The 24,363-nt window shown below is 42.5% G+C and overlaps 1 protein-coding gene across 2 annotated transcripts in view; it reads right to left on the minus strand.

The window, feature by feature from the left end:
• The window catches only part of CAMK1D (calcium/calmodulin dependent protein kinase ID), a 431,917-nt gene that overhangs the window by 42,881 nt on the left and 364,673 nt on the right, over positions 1–24,363 (minus strand). For both annotated transcript variants that reach the window (XM_069765212.1, XM_069765213.1), the window contains exons 4-6: positions 10,471–10,609; positions 9,014–9,140; positions 8,376–8,451 (exon numbers count right to left, since the gene is read on the minus strand). In XM_069765212.1, the coding sequence (XP_069621313.1) occupies positions 8,376–8,451; positions 9,014–9,140; positions 10,471–10,609 (342 nt within the window). The remainder of the gene's footprint in view (positions 1–8,375; positions 8,452–9,013; positions 9,141–10,470; positions 10,610–24,363) is intronic.

Raw genomic sequence — 24,363 nt, forward strand, 5'->3', positions numbered from 1 at the left:
AAATGCTTGTTGTTAGCAGCACTATGAAATTTAAGGAAATCATTTCTATGTAAACAACAGAGCGTACACCCAGTGTAATAAATTCTATCCTCTTTAAACAATATGTCTTCAATGTATTATAGTAGAGGTGGTGTGTGCCTAATACAGGCGTTTTCCACAGTTCTATGATTTAAATCATGGCCTCAGTGTACTATCAAAATAATAAACAGCATGCAATTGCCTATCAATCCTCCGCCATTCTTCCATATCAATGGTCGGGTCTCACATGGGTCTGTTGTCAGCACCTGACTGCTGCAGCCAATCAAAGGCCCCAGTGGTGACGATTTGGGGACCCTGCCAGCAGTAAGGTGGAGCAGTGGGGATCGATAGGTGAGTATGAGCTCTTTGTTATTTTGATAGTACACTTGGGCCATATGTTAGACAGAAAGAAGGAGGCAGAAAACCATTTATTAATAAAATAATGTACGCTTTATTAAAACTCAATGTAGTTGCATCCATACCTTTGATTACAATGTATAAATTTATGTTTGGTTGTAATTTCTGCAAGTCCAATTATTCAGTAAAAGCCTGTATACACTACTAAAATATAGCGCTGTAAAATCTATGGATACTTTTTGTTCTACTATTTGATAAAATAATGCAGACACTGTTAGAAATGAGAAATCTGAATAAAACAGGCTTTTGTTATAAAGTAACAGGAAACGTAATAACTTGTCTGTGTCTGACTAACATACTTTGCTATCAATGGTGTATTTGACAGATTGTACAATAAACCAAATATAACTGTCTGGAGGTAATTATTATTCATTACTGACTGGCATTTCTGCAGTCACATACTGTAAATATATTTTTGGGTTACACTGTGTGTAATATGTTCACTTATTTGTGTTATACAGTGGAAACCAGAAGTTTACATCTATCTATATAATCGTCTAAGGGGTATTTCCGTCTGTTTGTCTGTCCCGCGTCACTGATTGGTCGCGGCCGACCGCGACCAATCAGCGACGGGCACAGTCCGGCCGCGAATTGGCTCTTCCCTAATCTCCTCCAGTCAGTGCTCCCTCCCTACTCTCCCCTCCAGTCAGTGCCAGTGTGTCGCCCCATCCCGGACCAACTTTTTACTATTGATGCTGAATATGCAGCATCAATAGTAAAAAGATATAATGTTAAAAATAATTAAAAAAAATAAAAAATTGTGCTATTCTCACCTTCAGCCGTCCACCGAAGAGCGCGATGCTGCCGCCAGCTTCCGTTTCCAGTGAGACCACCAAGTCATCTGGGTAATTTCGCAATGCATCCCTGGGAATGGAGCTGGCGGCAGCATCGCGCGCATTGGGACAGCTTCGGTAGACGCCGGAGGGTGAGTATATAACTATTTTTTATTTTAATTTTTTTTTTAACAGGGATATGGTGACCACACTGCTATATACTACGTGGGCTGTGTTATATACTGCGTGGGCTGTGTAATATAGTACGTGGGCTCTGTTATATACTGCCTGGCTGCTATATACTATGTGGACATTGTTATATACTGCGTGGGCTGTGTTATATACTTCGTGGCCTGTGTTATATACTGCGTGGGCTGTGCTACATGTATATATTACGTGGGCTGTGCTATATATTACGTAGGCTGTGCTATATACTATGTGGCTGCTATATACTATGTGGCTGTCTGTGTTATATACTACGTGGCTGTGTTATATATTACGTGGCTGTGCTATATACTACGTGGCTGTCTGTGTTACGTGGGATGTGCTATATACTATGTGACTGCTATATACTATGTGGCTGCTATATACTACGTGGCTGTCTGTGTTATATACTAGGTGGCTGTGTTATATATTACGTGGCTGAGCTATATACTACGTGGCTGTGCTAAACGCGACGTACATACAAACATATTCTAGAATACTCGATGCGTTAGACTCAGCCCACCATCCAGTACTACTGTATATGAAAAGACACATATGCATGTTTTTCTCAATATCTGATATGAAATCAGAATAAACCTTTCCTGTTTTAGGATTACCTTTACCATAATTATTAATATTTGCCGAATGCCCGAATAATGAGAGAATGTATTAAGGCATTTTTAATACTGCAAAGTCAAAAGTTTACATACATTTCATTAGTATTTGGTACCATTGCCCTTAAACTGAATGAATGGGTCAAGCATTTGGGATATCCTTCCACAAGCTTCTCACAATAGTTGTTCAGAATTTGGGCCCATGCCTCCTGACAAAACTGGTGTAATTGATCCAGGTTTGTAGGTCGCCATGCTCTCACCAAACTTTTCTCATAATTTTTCAATAGGATTGAGATCAGGGCTTTGTGATGGCCACTCCAAAACATTGACTTTGTTATCCGTAAGCCACTTAATGCCACCCCCGTGTTTCACAGTTGGGATGGTGTTCTTAGGCTTCCAAGCTTCTCGCTTTTTCCTCCAAACATAACAATGGCCATTGTGCCCAAAAAGTTCAATTTTAGTTTCATCACACCACAGGATATGTCTCCAAAAATTAAGGTCTTTGTTTTTTGGTGCATTTGCAAACATTAACATTAAACATTAATTTAACATTAATTTGGCTTTTTTATGTTTCTTTTGGAGTAATGGCTTCTTCCTGGCAGAGTGGCCTTTCAGCCCATGTTGATACAGTCCTCGTTTCATTGTGGATATTGACACAATCTTACCAGCTTTTGCCATCAACTTCACAGGGTCTTGCTTTTGTCCTTGGGTTGATATGCACATGTTGGACCAAAGCGCGTTCATCTCTGGGACACAGAACCAGTCTCCTTCCTGAGCGGTATGATGGCTGGACATTTCCATCTTGATTGTAATTGTGTATAATTGTTTGTACAAATGAACAAGGTATCTTGAAATTGTACCCAAGGATGAGCCAGACTTCGGCAAGTCCACAATTCTCTTCCTGATATCTTGTCTGATTTCTTTAGACTTTCCTATGATGCTACACAAAGAAGCAGTGTGTTTCAGGTGTGCATTAAAATACATCCACTGGTGTGTCTCTAATTAACTCAGATGTTCCCAAAAAACCTATGAGAAGCTTCCAAACACATGACATCATCATATGGGCAGTCCATAATTATTTAAAGGCATAGTAAGCTTAATGTATGTAAACTTTTGTTTTGCAGTAAGTAATAAAAATGCCTTAAAACATTCTCTCTCCTTATTCTGGCATTTGGCAAATATTAATAATTATGGTAATCCTAATTAATCTTAAACGGGAAAGGTTTATACTGATTTCATGTCAGATATTGCGAAAAACATACATATGTGTCTTTTTATATACTGTATGTAAACTTCTGGTTTCAACTGTATATAGTTTGCTTATGTCCAGGAAAGGTTCACGTATCCATACAATACTGTACTGCCATCATCTACACTATAAGAAAAGAATGTGTTCTCCGCAGCGTATAGAATTATAATTTACTAGATGGTGGCCCGATTCTAACACATCGGGTATTCTAGAATATGTATTTATGTATGTATATAGCAGCCACATAGTATATAGCACAGGCTACGTAGTATATAGGAGCAATGTAGTATATAGCAGATAAATACTACATGGCCTGTGCTATATACTATGTGGCTGCTATATGCATACATATTGTAGTATACCCGATGCAATACAGGCCACGCAATATATAACAGTGGCCACGCAGTATATAACACAGCCATGTACTATATAACACAGCCCACGCAGTATATAGCAGCCACGCAGTATATAACACAGGCGACATAGTATATAACACAGGCCACGCAGTATATAACACTGGCCACATAATATATAACACAGGCCACGCAGTATATAACACTGGCCACGTAATATATAGCACAGCCCACGCAGTATATAGCAGCCATGTAGTATATAACACTGCCCACGCAGTATATAACAGTGGCCACGTAAAATATAGCACAGCCCACGCAGTACATAACAGCCCACGCAGTATATAACACTGCCCATGTAGAATATAGCAGCCACGTGGTATCTAACACAGCCCACATAATATACAGCAGTGTGGCACCATATCCCTGTTAAAAAAAATAATTAAAATAAAAATAGTTATATACTCACTCCCTGGGATCCACCGAAGCTCCGGCGATACGCGCGCAGCTGCCGCCATCTTCCGTTTCCAGGATGCATTGCGAAATTACCCAGATGACTTAGCGGTCTCGCAATGCATCGCCGGGAACGGAAGATGGCAGCAAGCGCGAGCGGATTGTCGGACAACGGAGGGTGAGTATAGCAGGTTTTTTGTTTTTTTATTATTTTTAACATTAGATCTTTTTACTATTGATGCCGCATAGGCAGCATCAATAGTAAAAGGTTGGGGACACACAGGGTTAATAGCAGCGGTTACGGAGTGCATTACCCGCGGCATAACGCGGTCCGTTACTGCCGGCATTAACCCTGTGTGAGCGGTGACTGGAGGGGAGTATGCGGGCGCCGGGCACTGACTGCGGGGAGTAAGGAGCGGCCATTTTCTTCCGGACTGTGCCCGTCGCTGATTGGTCGTGGCTGTTTTGCCGCGACCAATCAGTAACTTGGATTTCCATGACAGACAGAGGCCGCAACCAATGACTATCCGTGACAGACAGAAGTGACCCTTAGACAATGATATACAGGTCCTTCTCAAAAAATTAGCATATAGTGTTAAATTTCATTATTTACCATAATGTAATGATTACAATTAAACTTTCATATATTATAGATTCATTATCCACCAACTGAAATTTGTCAGGTCTTTTATTGTTTTAATGGTGATGATTTTGGCATACAACTCCTGATAACCCAAAAAACCTGTCTCAATAAATTAGCATATTTCACCCATCCAATCAAATAAAAGTGTTTTTTAATAACAAACAAAAAAACCAACAAATAATAATGTTCAGTTATGCACTCAAAACTTGGTCGGGAATCCTTTGGCAGAAATGACTGCTTCAATGCGGCGTGGCATGGAGGCAATCAGCCTGTGACACTGCTGAGATGTTATGGAGGCCCAGGATGCTTCAATAGCGGCCTTAAGCTCATCCAGAGTGTTGGGTCTTGCGTCTCTCAACTTTCTCTTCACAATATCCCACAGATTCTCTATGGGGTTCAGGTCAGGAGAGTTGGCAGGCCAATTGAGCACAGTAATACCATGGTCAGTAAACCATTTACCAGTGGTTTTGGCACTGTGAGCAGGTGCCAGGTCGTGCTGAAAAATGAAATCTTCATCTCCATAAAGCATTTCAGCCGATGGAAGCATGAAGTGCTCCAAAATCTCCTGATAGCTAGCTGCATTGACCCTGCCCTTGATGAAACACAGTGGACCAACACCAGCAGCTGACATGGCACCCCACACCATCACTGACTGTGGGTACTTGACACTGGACTTCAGGCATTTTGGCATTTCCTTCTCCCCAGTCTTCCTCCAGACTCTGGCACCTTGATTTCCGAATGACATGCAAAATTTGCTTTCATCAGAAAAAAGTACTTGGGACCACTTAGCAACAGTCCAGTGCTGCTTCTCTGTAGCTCAAAAGTGGCTTTACCTGGGGAATGCGGCACCTGTAGCCCATTTCCTGCACACGCCTGTGCACGGTGGCTCTGGATGTTTCCACACCAGACTCAGTCCACTGCTTCCTCAGGTTCCCCAAGGTCTGGAATCGGTCCTTCTCCACAATCTTCCTCAGGGTCCGGTCTCCTCTTCTCGTTGTACAGCGTTTTCTGCCACATTGTTTCCTTCCAACAGACTTACCATTGAGGTGCCTTGATACAGCACTCTGGGAACAGCCTATTTGTTGAGAAATTTCTTTCTGGGTCTTACCCTCTTGCTTGAGGGTGTCAATGATGGCCTTCTTGACATCTGTCAGGTCGCTAGTCTTACCCATGATGGGGGTTTTGAGTAATGAACCAGGCAGGGAGTTTATAAAAGCCTCAGGTATCTTTTGCATGTGTTTAGAGTTAATTAGTTGATTCAGAAGATTAGGGTAATAGGTCGTTTAGAGAACCTTTTCTTGATATGCTAATTTATTGAGACAGGTTTTTTGGGTTATCAGGAGTAGTATGCCAAAATCATCAGTATTAAAACAATAAAAGACCTGACAAATTTCAGTTGGTGGATAATGAATCTATAATATATGAAAGTTTAATTGTAATCATTACATTATGGTAAATAATGAAATTTAACACTATATGCTAATTTTTTGAGAAGGACCTGTAGTAGATAGCGATTGCATTGATAACATAAATAATTATTACAGGCGAAGTTCTTAAAGATGATATCCACCTAAAATGTAAAACTGAACATACCATATTTTTCGAACCATAAGAAGTACTTTTTTCCTCAAAAATTGTGGAGGAAAATGGGGGGTGCATCTTATAGTCCGGATGTACCGGCTCTGGAGGCAGGAGCCGGCGGCTGCAGCTAACTCCTGTGCCCGCTGCTAAAGAGAAATTAATATTCACTGCATTTCACGCCCATGGAAGGGGAGGGCAATGAATATTCATTTCTCTTTAGCATCCTGGTATGATTGGCCCCCATTCCTGTCCTACTATGACTGGCCCCATCATAAAATATAAAAAAAAACGTGTTGTAGTTTCAATAGCTACAATGTTTTATCGACAAGAGATTATCACTAGAAGACGTATCTCTGCTGCCATGTAGTCTTCCTTCTCTGTGCAACTCCACCGCCACCATCACTGATTGGCAGCTTTCTACCTACACGCAATGTATAAGGAAAGCTGAAAGTGAGGGGTGTAGGTGGGGGTTACACAGAGCTCAGCATTAGGGCACTGTTAGATCTACAGAAAAGAAAACTGATTTTACCAAATGTACACCAAGCAGCCCAGTAAGTACTACATAACTGTAATCAGGGTCTCTGTCCCTACATAATGCTGCTGTCAGAATACATAGCAAAGACCTGGTGACAATTTCCTTTTAATATTAAATCCCTGAAAGGAAAATACATTGCAATACAGAAGTATTATCATAGCAAAATAATTTTCCACTTCCAGTTTTATTAACAAAAATAGCTTTTTTCCTTTTTTCCATACACCACAGGTGCTTACACCCACCTGCCTGCAAGGAACTGACATACAGCTTCATTCAGCTGAATGTGTGAACAAGAGCATTACTGCACAGTCCAAGGACCACAATGATCAGGAAGTGACGGAATATTCTAGAGATGACTACAACCTCTGTTTTAGTAACACCAGACAATTTATCAGTTTTCGACAACTTTTCCAAAAACAAAAGGTACAGAAACAATCCAGAACCACAGTGAAAATGGTTAATAGATTGCGTTACATTTTACTAGCACTTGATAAGTCGTAATCAATCGCCCGCATCCCACACGTTAGAATGTGCAATTTTGAAAGTTATTATGATGAATTGTACTTACAGAATAAAATATAAAAAAACTGGAGTAAACCATCCACATAAAAAAAAAATCACAATTTTTTATTAAATTAACATAATACATAGGCAAGCACATAATCAATATATAATTAGACATGGTCAGTAGCAAGAGTCAGATGTTAAAACCATGGCATCCATTGTAACCTGGGATGGGATGAGAACATAACCAATTGTATAAAGTGCTGGTGCTACAAGTATTCAGTCCCAGTGACTGCCGGGTGTATAATCGACATAGCGACTTGATATTTGAATAGCTATTTGGATACGCTATGTCGATTATACACCCGGCAGTCACTGGGACTGAATACTTGTAGCACCAGCACTTTATACAATTGGTTATGTTCTCATCCCATCCCAGGTTACAATGGATGCCATGGTTTTAACATCTGACTCTTGCTACTGACCATGTCTAATTATATATTGATTATGTGGTTGCCTATGTATTATGTTAATTTAATAAAAAATTGTGATCTTTTTAAGGCTACGTTCACATTTGCGTTGTTGGGCGCAGCATCGGCGACGCGACGCAACCAACAACGCATGTGCACAACGCTGAGTTTTGCGACGCATGCGTTGTCATAAGAAAGCACAGAGCAGGAATTTCGGCGCAGGGAAAACGCTACAAGTAGTGTCCTCTGCGCCCTGTCTGTGCGTCTATATGACGCATGCGTCGTAAAACGCAGTACAACGCATACCGGCGCATGTCCATGCGCCCCCCATGTTAAAGATAGGGGCACATGACGCATGCGTCGACGACGCTGCGCCCCAAGGCGCAAATGTGAACGTAGCCTTAGATGGATGGTTTACGCCAGTTTTTTGGCATTTCAGTCTTCGTTTGGGAGTGTTCATAACTGATATCCTTGCTGGCCCTGATACTGATAGGCTTAGGTTCCTATTCACATGTTAAATGTACTATGTATTCTGTTCTACAGATATTGTTTCAATGTACTTACAGAATATATGCAATAACACCAATGGACCAACAGTCGACTGCTTTGCTGTATGGTTTCTGGGCAAGGACTTCTGGAGCTGAAAGCATAAGACATCCTCAAGTAGTTACATTTATACACAAAATAGCTGTACACATATACAACTCATGCACAAAGAACTGGATTCCATGGGCGAGATAAGGCTCCTGTAGGTATAATATGTAGTTGTCCTAAAACCTATGTCCCCATTTTGTATCTAGATACACTGTCATTTCTACTAACCACAAAGACACAAATCACTGAGCTGGACCCAAGTTTAAAGTAAAATTCTCACATATAAAAGCTGTAATCTGTGGCAAAATTCTAAGATGCATTGTACTCAACCTACATAAAATGCCACCTAAATGATGTTTCTGTGACCTGAAGTCTCTAATTGTATTTGTCACAGACACTTACATTATGCCACGTCTTAGTTGGAAGAGCCTTTCGTGGAGTAGAGGTTTCACAAAAGCTGGTGAGCCACAATTTGAAGATTGCAACTTTCTATCTATACGCTTACTATTAGATTAGTGCACTGCACTAATAGAGAGCAATGGCCGTCAATTTCACGCTTGCACATTTGCATTTTTATCTACATGTCAACAGAAAAATGCATCACTTACCAACATACCCTGGCGTTCCACAGGCTGTGGACATCACATCTCCTTTACCTTCCATCTTAGACAGACCAAAATCACTTATCATAATTTTTGACGCTCCTTCTTGACTAAAATATAATAGATTTTCAGGCTAAAAAGAAAACAAAATAGGGTATGTGTCACGGGGTTACTGCAACTGAGAGGAGCCAGAAGACCGCAGTGTCTGATTGTTTCTACTCCTGCACTGAAAAGAAGCACTTCTCCCATCCTGATTCAAACCCATGTCAGAGCTAGCTTTTCCTGCGTGGCTTGGAGGAGAGGTGTTTATATGAGAAGGAGTTTGGAGGAGTTATCTGTGACTGTGGGCTTGTAAGGGTGATGGTTCCCTTCCTTCCTCTTACTTTGGTTTTTCCCCCCGTTCTCCTCTCGCCGGTGCATTCCTCTGCTATATGTGAGTGAATATTTGTATGCTTGATATTTTCAGTTCACCCTTGTTTGTGTTGCCTTGTTCGTCTGGGTGGTGCACTGTGGAGCACAGCAGCTCCCCTCTTCCCTGGGTGGGGGAAGAGAACAGACAAAGGGCTAATTCAGGAGATAAGACAAGGGTGGCGGCCCTGGCATCTTCACCTGCAGAAGTATCCCAGGGAAAAGGGCGAGCTAGAACGCCCCCTATTGTTAGGGACAGGGAAGGAGCCACCCGACAACTGACAATATGGCTATATTACCACAAATATTAATGGTTCGGCTTTTTAAAGAAGGACTGGGGAAAGATAATTAAATATACGCTCCCATCAAAGTTTTTATCCTCTTAATATATTGCAATCATCACATTACACTCAACAAAAATATAAACATAACACTTTTGATTTTGATTCCATTTTTCATGAGCTGAACTCAAAGAGCTAAGATTTTTTCTATATCCATAAATGGCCTTTTTCTCTCAAATATTGTTCACAAATTTGTGTAATCTGTGTTAGTGACTGCTTTTCCTCTGCCGAGATAATCCATCCACCTCACAGGTGACATATCAAGATGCTAATTAGATGGCATGATAATTGCCCAGGAGTGCAGTTTTATCACACAGCACAATACTACAGATGTCGCAAGTTTTAAAGGAGTGTGCAATTGGCATGCTGACTGAAGGAATGTCCACCAGAGCTGTTGCCCCTGAATTGCATAGGTGGCCATTCAGAAGAATGGCCTTTATACACATTTACCATGCAACAGACACAGTAAGGGGTAATATTTGGCCGGGTGTAGACTGTTTCACTGGAGATACCAGCTGATTTAATCTAAAAGTGGTTGTGTCCGATGGAACAACCCTTAAAGGAGTTTAAGGAGAATCAGATTTTAATGCTATGTCCACTGTATAGTCGGATCAGTTGGGTTGCTCAGTAGCTTGGACCCTCGTCGACCTGGAAAGATTCTAATTCTCATCCCAGAAAAGTTGCGGTACCTGTATGTTTCATGCGAAATCTTACCTTTAAGTCTCTGTGTACAATTCCAAGTCTGTGAAGATAGAACACAGCATCTAACACCTGTCGGATGAGCGTGCTTGCATCTTTCTCAGTATAAAACCCTTTTTCAACTATTCGGTCAAACAGCTCTCCACCGGACACGCTGAAAGAAAAGGGTTAAACAGTTAATGGCCTACAGTACTAAATTATCATTCTGAATCAATACCAGTGGAGTCTAAATGCTACATAATTTATAGATGTTTACAGGCTTCCTCTGTTGGCCTTAGAAACAAATGATTGTAAGTCTTAGCTCCTGGGTTTTAATTAAAGCTTTACCTCTCTGTAATAAGTAGATATCTACTACCAATAACTTGATTAACATCTGAAAATAGAAAGGCACACAATGAGTCTACAGGTAAGAGATATTAACAATTACGCAGTTTATTAGTTGGAAGTTAAGGATCACGGGGACCCATTTCAGACGATCTGCTAACTCATAACACTGTTGGAATTAATAGCCATGTCGTAAACCCAGGTATTTTATCTGTCACTTAACATTCACGGCTCAAATTTATAGGATTCATGCAAGGGCGGACAGACTATTGGTGAACAGAGGCCCAAGAGGTAAGGGTGGGGGACATCTACCACCAAAGCAAGTGGAGCTGTGCATTATGATGAGCTATTGGACTACAAATCACCCATGTCCTGGGGTTGCACTGGGGCCCTCTTCTGTCTGCGTCCTCTCCTGCTAACATATTACAAGCAGGGGTGTACTACAACAGGTGCAGGGGTTGCAGTTGCACCCAGGCTCTGGAGCCTAGGGGGCCCAAAAAGTCCCTTTGGCCGATAGAAAAAGACTTTCTATTACAGATTTAAAATATTTGGGGGTCTCGTTGGAGCTTTCGCATTGGGACCCATGAGTTTCAAGTTACGCCACTGGTTACAAGCATGCTATTGTCAGGCATAAATAATGGAAACAACCCCCATTTCCCAACAGAGAATCTATCCAGGACATAGGCCTCGGTGGATGACAGAGCAGAGTGCTGGTTACGTGGTATCACCGGAAATATGGAAAGTGTGGACAGAGATAAGTTAATCATCACTGTAGCAATTTGTTTGGCAATTTTCTTCTAAATGTAACGGAGAAGCCTACCATTCATTTTAGCATGTTTTCGGTAAACCCATTTACGGTTTATTGTTTAAAAGGTTGCCCTGACCTCACTGGCATGTCAAATATTTTGAAGGGGTACAGTTTAAAGGCATACATTACTGGCACCCCTGAATATTAACTGGTTAACGACCTATGACAAAAAGTTTCATCATAGGTTGTTAAGCAATGTATGAAACCAGCTCAAGAGTTGAACCTGCATCGAATGTCTTAGATGTCGGCCTTCTTATACAGCCAGCATCTGCCTGTAACTACATCTTCGCTGTGGTCCCTTTATTTCCAGGATCAGTTGTTCTCTATCGTGCGGCAAGAGGTTTAAGCAATACACCATAGTTGCGATAGAAATACCCCTTTAACAAAAACAGAAGCAGAGAACAGACCTACAGTATGTCTGTCTCTATATATTGTACATAGGTGATATTTAGACTGATGAAGAGGAGCAAAGCCACAAAACGCAGATATTTTTATGTCACTATGAATAAAATAGCTTCTTTTTACTCTACTTCGGGACTGATGCTACCTTCCGTTGGAGTGAAAGAACCAATTTAGAGTTTTTCTTTTAGAAGAAAATTCTACTCTATATGAGCAGATACAGACTTACAGAGTGCACAGTTCATTTACACAGTAAGATTTAGAAGTGAAGTGAAGAAATACAATTCCATATCAATTTCTACTGGACTGAAATTAAGCGCAATGTTTGCAAAAGTAAGTATTAAGCAGGGGTGTAATGATAGTGGTTATAGAGAGTGCAACTACAACCGGGCTCGTGAGGGTGGGGTGCTACAGAAGATGCTGCAAGCCGTGGGAGCAGAGGAAGGTGAGAATAATCGCTTGTTTCTTTTTAAAATATACTGGAGAAGATGAGCTCGAGTATGGAAGGGGCCCAAAATGGGGAATGGGGTCAATATACAAAGACAGCGATATTATTCCAGAATGGGGGGCATTATACCAGAATCGGGGCATTATACCAGAATGGGGAGATTATACTAGGATGTGGACATTATACCAGGATGTGCACATTATACCAGGATGGGGACATTATACCAGAACATGAACAATACATCAGGATGGGAACATTATGCTAGGATGGGTATATCATTCCAGGATGGAATGGGGGACCTTATACCAAAATGGGGGACATTATGGCAGAATGGGTGACATACCAGAATGGTTGACACTAAACAAGGATGGGGACATTATACTAGGAAGGGGCCGAGGATGGGGGACATTATTACTGGTAGAAGCCAGGATGGGGACATTATTACTGGACGTGGTCCAGGATGGGGAAGATTACTACAAGAAAGAGCCAGGACCAAGGGAAATTATTATATGGAAGGCAAACACATAGGTCTTTATAGGATCTAGGTAGCTACAAGGGCCCATACATCTGACCAACATGCAGGTGGAGGCCCATCGGATTCTAGTCACGCATTTGTAGGAAGCATAACACACTGCCTGGAGTCGCTCATTACGATGTTACCAATGCTTTCTTTCAATTATTGTTTCCTTGATTATGGTAATTGGCAAAATAAAGTAAAGGCATATACAGGGGTTTCTCATAAAATTAGAATATCATCAACAAGTTCATTTATTTCAGTTCTTCAATACAAACAGTGAAACTCATATATTATATAGAGTCACTACAAACAGAGTGATCTATGTCAAGTGTTTATTTCTGTTAATGTTGGTGATTATGGCTTACAGCCAATGAAAACCCCAAAGTCATTATCTCAGTAAATTAGCATACTTTATAACACTAGCTTGAAAAAATGATTTTAAAATCCGAAATGTGCATCAATGTGGCATGACATGGAGGCAATCAGCCTGTGGAACTGCTGAGGTGTTATGGACGCCCAGGTTGCTTTGATAGCAGCCTTCAGCTCATCTGCATTGTTGGGTCTGGTGTCTCTCATCTTCCTCATACAATACTCCATAGATTCTCTGAGATCAGGCGAGTTTGCTGGCCAATCAAGCACAGTGATACTGTTGATTGTAAACCAGGTATTGGTACTTTTGGCAGTGTGGACAGGTGCCTGGAGAATGCCGGAGAATGAAATTCCCATCTCCAAAAAGCTTGTCGGCATGAAGTGCTCTAAAATTTCTTGGTAGACGATGCGCTGACTTTGGTCTTGATAATCCCACATAAAAGAACCATACACCATAATGTATTCATTTATTTGCAGTAGTTCTATTCATTCTCTTTTCAGTACAGTTGAAAAAAATGTATGCAGGTTAATATCCTAGAAGACATGCTAAAAGGACACTCTTGGTATAAGCCAGATAAATAAAGTCTTATAGAAGTACACCGCACACAGAGTAAAAAGGACTTGTGACTATAGTCTAAAAAATGTAATTTTATCGCTTCTTCAACATTTTTCTCTCACTTGAGTAATAAAAGCATCACTATAAACTAAGTACATCAGTATTAATTTGTGGCTGTACTACAAATTAAACAGCAGGGGGAGCACGTGCACCATGCTGACCCATATGAATACACATATTACATATCTCTGAGCTGTTTCGCTGATGGCTGAAGAAACCAGTGACAATATTGTAAAGACATGATTTCAGTAAAGCTGCCAACATCTGTTACTGTGCATCTGGATTTGTGATGATTGTATAAATTAGGCACACTTTTTTTTCCACCAACAATCCTAATAATGAGATTTTTTGGAAAAAGGGTTCTTAATAAAATAGAATACATAATAGTATTATTATGTGTCATCATAGCAAAAACTGGGGCAATGGGACCTAAAAATATTGTAATCTAAAGGAGAAAATCCATTTTGACATAAACCATTTTGGGACTCGTGGGTTGGAGCAAGACCTTTTGTTCAGGACCCTCATATCAGTGGAGAGCACTCCTCTCGCTTTGAAAGGCCTATCTTGTCCCGCAGTATCACCCCATTCATCTGAATGGATTATCTTTAATTTCCCTCGTGGTGGAGCCACTGGGAAACCATTCATATTGCCTGTCTTACCAATTACCACAGATTTCTGGGGATCTCAGCAGGGGTACACGTTGTGATGAATATATTTTCAAGACTCTACTTTAAATGAATCTGTCACCAGCTTTTTGCCACTTAATCTGAGAGCAGCATAACGTAGAGACAGAGACCCTGATTCCAGGGATGTGTCATGCATTGGGCTTCTTGCTGTAGATTTGATAGAAATTTATGTTTCTTTCTTCAGGACATTATCACAAGAGGGACTAGTAAACCTGCTGTCATGTAGTCCCCCACATTCATGAGCTCAGTATAACCCCACCTCCATCATTGATTGGCGGCTTTCTGCCTATGCACAGTGTACAGAGAAACCTGCCACTCAGTGGTGTGGGCATGTTAATACAGAGCTCAGCATTCAAGAGAGCTGCTAGACCTTATCAAAACTGCAGCAAACAACCCACTGAGTGATACATCGTTGGAATCAGGATTTCTGCCTCTATTTCATGCTGCTCTCAGATGGGGTAGCAAAAACTGTTGACAAATTGCCTTTAAAGAGGTGCAGGAAGAAATCCAATGATACACATGAATGAAAGGTTTTTATTCGCATGGTTACACTGGCTGAGAAGAAAGTGGGTGTAACACAATTGAAACCAGATGAGACTATTCTACCTCTTCAGTCAACTGCATCATAGTATTTACTCAGAAGTCCTAGCAAACACAAATGAAATGAAGGGTATAAAAGGTTTAAGTTGCGGCTAGACGACTGATTGTCACATGTTTGGTGGCCAAAAATCGCTCTGTGCCGCAACAGCATAAGGTGGTGAGGGCTCAAATTGTGACTTCTAGTGTACTGCAACTGTGACAAGCAAGTTGGAAAAACTTGGAGCCACTTCAAATTTTTGCACCTTGCTTGTTGCCGTACCCTAGAAGCCGTGATACGATTCTATTCAAACTATATTATACCGCCGGAGTCGGACTGGAGCACTTTGGGCCCACCAGGGAAAATGATTCTTGGGGCCCACTATGTAGCTACATAGAAATAAATACAAGACCACCAATTATGTGGTAATACATGTTAATATCAGGGTATAATATAAGGTCGTACACATCTTAATGATATAGCTGGGGTTGGGGTTGCCCCGTCATAGAATATAAAGTAGCCCCCTCATAGAATTTAATGTAGCCCCCTCATAGAATATAATGTAGCCCCCTCATAGAATATAATGTAGTCTCCTCATAGAAAATAATGGAGCCTCCCTCATGGTATATAATGCAGCCCCCTCATATAATTTAATGCAGCCTCCCTCATAGGGTATAATGCAGCCCCCCACAAAATATAATGTAACCCCTCATTAATGTATAATGCAGCCCCCCCATAGAATATAATGTAGCCCCTCATAGAATATAATGTAGCCAACGTAAATAGAATATAATGTAGCCTCCTCATAGAAAATAATGTAGCCTCCCTCATGGAATATAATGCAGCCCCCTCATAGAATTTAATGCAGCCTCCCCCCTTAGGGTATAATGCAGCCCCCCACAAAATATAGTGTAACCCCTCATAATGTATAATGCAGCCCCCCATAGAATATAATGTAGCCCCCTCATAGAGTATAATGCAGCCATCTCAAAATATAATGTAGCCCCCTTCAGATTATAATGCAACCCCCTCATAAGAAATAACGCAGCCCCCCAAAGAATACACTGTAGCCCCCTCATAGGCCATAATACAGCACCCCTCATATAGTATAATGTAGCCCCCCAAAATATAATATAGCCCCCCTGAGAGATTGCAGCCCCCACACAGATAATGCAGCCCCCAGAGAATATAACGTAGCCCCTCTCATAAAGTATAATGCAGCCCCCTCATATAGTATAATGCAGCCCCCCTCATAAGGTGTAATTCAGCCCCCCCTCATAGGGTATAATGCAGCCCCCTCATAGGGTATAATGCAGCACCCCTCCACACCCATTATTGTCCTCATCACCACCTCCATCATTGCCTTCTCACCCACCACCCCTATCATTGTTTTTTCCCCCACCACCCCCATCATTGCCCATTCCACCACCTCCATCTTTGCCTCCTCTCCCACCATTGCTTTTTCCACCACACCCATCATTGCCTTCTCCCCCCACCACCCCCATCATTGCCTCCTCCCGCACCACCCCCATCATTGCCCTTTCCACCACCTTTATCATTGCCTTCTCCCCCACCACCCCATCATTGCCCATTCCAACACCTTCATCATTGCCTCCCCCCACCACCATCATCATTGTCCTTTTCACCACAACCATCATTATCTTTTCCATTCACCCCATCATTGCCCATTCCACCAACTCCATCATTGCCTTCTCCCCACCACCTCCATTGTCCATTCCACCACCACCAACATTGCCTTCTCCTCCGCCACGCCATCACTGCTCTCTCCATCACCCACATCATTGTCCTCTCCAATACACACACACATCACCATTCTCAAACACACAGCACCGCACCACTCTCTCTCACACACACACAGCACCGCACCACGTACACACGCACGCATGCAGACAGACACAGAACCACTCACCTCTCCGCATGTTCCCCGCAGCCAGAGCGCATCCCGGCAGCATCTTCATCGCCGGCAGCTTTCTCTCTGAAACAGCCATGTGCTGAATGATGACGTCATCCAGCTGGGCTGCTTTTTCAGACAGGAAGCGCTGGGCAAGATGGCATCGGATCCCTGCAGCACCGCTGCCAAGCTGCAGGGATCGCTCCCTGCCTGTGGATTGCCCTCAGTGTTAGCCGCCCTGCAGTGGCCCGCTATTAAAGTGAAATGAATATTCACTCCTCTCCACGCCCATTGGGGAGTGGGGAAGCGTGAATATTCATTTCTCTTTAGCAGCGGGAACAGGCTCCTGTCTCCAGCTTCTGCTCCGTTGGCACCGGGCCCCATAGCAGCTGGGTGTGCCGCTATTAGCAACACACCACTGACTGGGGGACCCTGGAGCAGCAGGGGCCCTAGGCAGCTGCTGGCCCTGTATGCCAGCAGGTGTAAGTGCATGGGCCCATCGGAGAATCCTCTGGTTTCCCGGTGGGCCCTGTCCGATTCTGTATACCGCTGTGTAACAGCAGCACAGTGCTATCGTTAGCCATATCATCTGTGTTGCAGCCATAGTTGACATATAGCACCAGCCTTAAAATGATATAATGCACAGTAGACTTTATTTTAGCCTTACATATACTGGTATGTTGTTCTGCACTGGACATTCATTTTTTATCAAGCAAATCCAACAGTGGACAGCAATTTGGCTAAAAGTAAGAGTATTTTTTTAAATGATAGTTTCTATCTGTTGCATGTAGCGTTTTCACTATGCAGCTGTGATGGCCTGCATTTTAGGCACAGTACACATAGAAATAAGAAATTCTTGATTATGCCATTAAAATAGGAGGGTTCTTCAGTTTTAGGATGACTTGAATATACAGTAAGGTTCAAGAGTCTTTATTTGGCTTTTTCAATTAGGATTATATGAATAAAGGTACTGAGAGTAGAACATATCAAAACCACAAAATAATATTAACCTACACAGAGTAAGAAAAATTGTTTGTATTATCAGAAGTGGTTTGATAAGGAAAAGAGTCACAAGGTCATGTCCCTTTAATATGTAAAATTAAAGTGGTTGTCCGGTCTAAAATGAAAAGTTTGCAGTCACTCGGTGTGACTGCACCCATGTGAATCCTCCGACGCACACACAAGGATTCACTGATTTCTGAGGTGGGAACAGCGGTGATGTGTGGGATATGCATACTCTCGGGCAGAAACCGTCAAGTGGGTGCAGCCTCACTCCACACAAATGAGCGAGGCTGCACCTACTAGACCAAAACGCCACTCTTGTATGGAGTGAAGCTGCACCCATTAGACTGACACGCCACTCTTCTATGGAGGGAGGCTGCACCCACTAGACTGATGCGCCACTCTTGTATGGAGATAGGCTGCATCCACTAGACCGATGCACCACTTTTGTATGGAGCATGGCTGCACCCATTAGACTGATGCGCCACTCTTGCATGGAGCAAGGCTGCATCCACTAGACTGATGTGTCACTCTTGTATGGAGCAAGGCTGCATCCACTAGACTGATGCACACTCTTGTATGGAGCAAGGTTGCACCCACTAGACTGATGCGCCACTCTTGTATGGAGATAGGCTGCACCCATTAGACTGATGTGCCACTCTTGTATGGAGTGAGGCTGCACCCATTAGACTGATGCGCCACTCTTATATGGAGATAGGCTGCACCCATTAGACTGATGCGCCACTCTTGTATGGAGCAAGGGTGCACCCATTAGACTGATGTGCCACTCTTGTATGGAGCAAGGCTGCATCCACTAGACTGATGCACACTCTTGTATGGAGCAAGGTTGCACCCACTAGACTGATGCGCCACTCTTGTATGGAGATAGGCTGCACCCATTAGACTGATGTGCCACTCTTGTATGGAGTGAGGCTGCACCCATTAGACTGATGCGCCACTCTTATATGGAGATAGGCTGCACCCATTAGACTGATGCGCCACTCTTGTATGGAGCAAGGGTGCACCCATTAGACTGATGTGCCACTCTTGTATGGAGCAAGGCTGCATCCACTAGACTGATGCGCCACTCTTGTATGGAGCAAGGCTGCACCCACTAGACCAATAGGCCACTCTTGTATGGAGTGAGGCTGCACCTATTAGACCGATGCACCACTCTTGTATGGAGCGAGGCTGCATCCACCAGTCTGATGCGCCACTCTTGTATGGAGCGAGGCTGCATCCACTAGACTGATGAGCCATTCTGGTATGGAGCAAGGCTGCACCTATTAGACTGATGCGCCACTCTTGTATGGAGCAAGGCTGCACCCACTAGACTGATGCGCCACTCTTGTATGGAGCGAGGCTGCACTCATTAGACTGATGCTCCACTCTTGTTTGGAGCGAGGCTGCATCCACTAGACTGATGCGCCACTCTTGTATGGAGCGAGGCTGCACCCACTAGACTGATGGGCCACTCTTGTATGGAGCGAGGCTGCACCCACTAGACTGATGGGCCACTCTTGTATGGAGTGAGGCTGCACTCATTAGACTGATGCTCCACTCTTGTTTGGAGCGAGGCTGCATCCACTAGACTGAGGGGCCAATCTTGTATGGAGCGAGGCTGCACCCACTAGACCCATGGGCCACTCTTGTATGGAGCGAGGCTGTACCTATTAGACTGATGCACCACTCTTGTATGGAGCGAGGCTGCATCCACTAGTCTGATGCGCCACTCTTGTATGGAGCGAGGCTGCATCCACTAGACTGATGAGCCATTCTGGTATGGAGCGAGGATGCATTCACTAGACTGACGCGCCACTCTTGTATGAAGCGAGGCTGCACACATTACACTGATGCGACACTCTTGTATGGAGCGAGGCTGCACCCATTAGACGGCTTGTGCCAGGAGTACGCATATCACATACATCACTGCAGTTCTCGGCTCAGAATTTTGTGAATCCTGGAGGCACAGGGCGTTCGCTGGGGGAGGGGGGGATTTACAAGTCTACAGTCACACAGAGTGGAATAAGTTGTGTCCATCCTTAGATTTGTTCAATAATTCCAATTTCTTGCAATACAAGTGTAGACACAGTCTCACTAACAAAACTAGAATAAACTACGCCTGTCATATTAACGTGAAATGCTTGCAAAGCTGGTTTTCTGCTACCATTCATATCTAAATAACTTGAGCCAAAACGAAAGGTGAACAAGCACAGATCTCCAAAACTCATGATTGCATATACAAGCAATATAGAAAGCCTCTGAAAAAGCAGGACTCTGACAATGTCACAACCAGTGCTAAAGACTGGTGACATTTAATGCAATTTCAGAATTTCGAACTTTCCACATAAAAAGATATTCGCAGCTAGCAAATACTTACATATCACAAGACATCAGATTCAGTTCTGCGCTCGCTTTCCTTGGCTTGTTACTAATGTTATCATCTTGCCTCTTCTTCCATTGGCACTATACTGTGCCTGCAGCACATCTGTCTTTGCTGGCTTCCATTACTTTCCTACAGATAAAATACTTTAACCTTCTGGCCGCCTCTTGTTCTGATGTTTCCTCCAGCCTGACAAATGCTGTTCTATGGGATTACCCCAGGAGGGCACTACGACTCTCTGTCACATTGTCTTCTGACAGATGACTGCGACAAACTCTGTCCTCTCAAGAATCTTTCCTGCTGAACAGAATATTGCGACTTTGTAGGACACACTTGTGTTTTAAGAAATCATCACTAATGAGGCGAGATCTATATGTTCTATCGGGTTTTTTAATTTCCTTTAAGGGATTCATGGTTTTAACTCTACAAAGGGCAAGAAGGGCGTAATTAGTCTTTTAGGATCAATATTCAGAGCTCCTGGGCCAATTACTGATGAAGATGGTGAACTAAATACTGATACAGTAGTCATAAACAACGGAGGAAATATGCAATGCTTTCTCAGCTGCCATTGTAAATTATTTATTCCAATTGTTCTTCGCTTTGTGTTAAAAAAAAGTAAAAATGATTTTTTTATTCTTAAAAAGGAACAGAAAAAAGAAAAAGTTTAAACATTTTTTAATAATTTTATTAGGTTTTCAGAGAATACAAGAAAAATCCCCAATTATAAGTAAAGAAGATATGAGTGAGATAATACTTTAGTAGAGACTAGATTTGCTGACGCTTATTGAATGTTTAACAATCACATAGTAAAAGGAGAGGAAAGAAAGTGATTGATCATGGCTTGTTGGGCAAGTAAAGGATGTACAAGACAGCAGAAAAGTTTCACTTTTTAAAAAAAAGAGAATTTGGGTCCCTCGGATGAAAAACCGGAGAGCTTGCCAGAATAATAGTTTTGAGGTGTGGGGCTAAATACTCTAATAGGGCGTTTGGACTCGTCTATTCAAATGCATATGATTGAATTTAATAATAGAAATAGATAGCAATGCTACTGATATCCCATGTGCCATTAGCAAATCAGGTCATTTTTTTCCTTCCTGACATAAACAATAGTGATAAGTGAACGTGCTCGGATAAGTCTTACCCGAGCACGCTGGGGTGTTATCCGAGCATCTGTGAGTGCTCGTATATTATGTTCGAGTCCCTGCGGCTCCATGATTTGCGGCTGTTAGACAGCCTCAACACATCTGGGGATTCCCTATAAAACAGGCAACCCCACGTGTGTTGAGGCTGTCTATCAGCTATAACTCTTTAGGCTATAACTCTTTATTGCATTTGTGAAACTAGTGAGAACTGCAAGAATTTCAAAAGCATTAGAGGGGAATGTATGTAGACACAGTATGGGGAGCGAGGGTGATGGGATGGGTGCGAACACATTATGGGGAGTCAGGGAAATGTGTGGGGAATGGGTAAATATGTAAGCAAAATAATTTGAGGAGACAGTGTAGGAGGAGAAAAATGTGAATTGGCACAGAATAGAGACTGAGTAGTGTGGAGAAAGTAGCATGGGGGGATAGTGTAAGTGTACAGCCAGGAGGGGACAGTATGCCGAGGAAAGGGAGTGTTACGAGGGCACACAGTATAGAGAATGGGCCCTATAGTGGGGACACAGTGTGAGAGGGCAGTATGAAGAGGGGGTTGAGTATGGAACGAAGAGGGCAGTGTGGATGGCATGTACTTAAGAGGGACAGCTTGATGGTCATATTTTGTACAGGGAATATAGTGACAGGCAAGTAATTATTCAGAACCTAAGAAAACTACTTGAACAAAAAAAATCAATAAACAACAAAAATAATTCAATACAACAAATTTCATTTTATTAGGTAGAGACACCAATAAGGACAAAAATATTTAAAAACAATTGACAGGACATGATAAAAAGAAAACATATCATAAAAACCAAGCAGAGCAGGTCAGCATACTGTATACAGCACTATTTATAATCAGTATATATCAAATATAAATAGCAGAGAATTGAACCCCACAATATGAACAAGTAAGGCTGCCGTCACACTAGCAGTATTTGGTCAGTATTTTACATCAGTATTTGTAAGCCAAAACCAGGAGTGGGTGATAAATGCAGAAATGGTGCATATGTTTCTATTATACTTTTCCACTAATTGTTCCACTCCTGGTTTTGGCTTACAAATACTGATGTAAAATACTGACCAAATACTAAGAGTGTAAACAATGGGTGAAATATAATTTCAATAGTATAAAGTGCAGTGCAAGGGTCCATCCTATCTTCCCGATGCAGGGCTTAGCGGTAGGGTCACACAGGGACTAGGTATCCTACCCGACGATAGGTGTGGAATAGTGATGAGCGAATATACTCGTTACTCGAGATTTCCCGCGCATGCTCGGGTGTCCTCAGAGTATTTTTTAGTGCTCGGAAATTTAGTTTTTTTTTGCCGCAGCTGAATGATTTACAGCTACTAGCCAGCTTGATTACATGTGGGGATTCCCTAGCAACAAGGCAACCCCCACATGTACTTATGCTGGCTAAAAGCTGTAAATCATTCAGCTGAGGCGATGAAAACTAAATCTCCGAGGACTAAACAATACTCGGAGGACACCTGTTGTGAATTCTGTGGCAGAGCTCCCTCCTGTGGTCACAAGTGGTACTTCGGCTGATTCTCTCTATGAGCTTCCGTTGGTGGAGGAGAGTGGTACTGCGGCTTCTGAGTTTCCTTCCTCAGGTGATGTGGTGAAGTCGTTAGGTGCTGCTCTATTTAACTCCACCTAGTGCTTTGATCCTGGCCTCCAGTCAATGTTCTATAATTGGACTTGCTTCCTCCTGGATCGTTCCTGTGGCCTGCTGCTCTGCATAGCTAAGTTGCTCTTGTGTTATTTTTGTTTGCTGTTTTTCTGTCCAGCTTGTTTATTTGGTTTTTCTTGCTTGCTGGAAGCTCTGGGACGCAGAGGGTGTACCTCCGTGCCGTTAGTCGGTACGGAGGGTCTTTTTGCCCCCTTTGCGTGGTTGTTTGTAGGGTTTTGTGTTGACCGCAAAGTTACCTTTCCTATCCTCGCTCTGTTCAGAAAGTCGGGCCTCACTTTGCTAAATCTATTTCATCTCTACGTTTGTCTTTTCATCTTAACTCACAGTCATTATATGTGGGTGGCTGCCTTTTCCTTTGGGGTATTTCTCTGAGGCAAGGTAGGCTTATTTTCTATCTTCAGGCTAGCTAGTTTCTCAGGCTGTGCCGAGTTGCATAGGGAGCGTTAGGCGCAATCCACGGCTGCCTCTAGTGTGGTTGGAGAGGATTAGGGATTGTAGTCAGCAGAGTTCCCACGTCTCAGAGCTCGTTCTATGTTTTTGGGTTATTGTCAGATCACTGTATGTGCTCTGACTTCTATGTCCATTGTGGTATTGAATTACCAGCCATAACAGTACTGGAGGCCCAAAAGTACTAATGAGGGAAAAAAGAAGTTCTGAGACCATTTTTTTTTCTCTGCACTGTGTTTTGCCTTTTTTTTCCCCTAGACATTTGGGTGGTTCAGGACACAGGTGTAGCGATGGACATTAAAAGTCTGTCTTCATGTGTGGATCAGCTCACGGCAAGAGTACAAAATATTCAAGACTTTGTGGTTCAGAATTCTATGTTAGAACCAAGAATTCCTATTCCTGATTTGTTTTTTGGAGATAGAACTAAATTTCTGAGTTTCAAAAATAATTGTAAACTATTTCTGGCTTTGAAACCTCGCTCCTCTGGTGACCCAGTTCAACAAGTTAGGATCATTATTTCTTTTTTACGTGGCGACCCTCAGGACTGGGCATTTTCTCTTGCGCCAGGAGATCCTGCATTAAGT

Source organism: Ranitomeya imitator, chromosome 4, assembly GCF_032444005.1.
Source record: "Ranitomeya imitator isolate aRanImi1 chromosome 4, aRanImi1.pri, whole genome shotgun sequence".
NCBI lineage: Eukaryota > Metazoa > Chordata > Amphibia > Anura > Dendrobatidae > Ranitomeya > Ranitomeya imitator.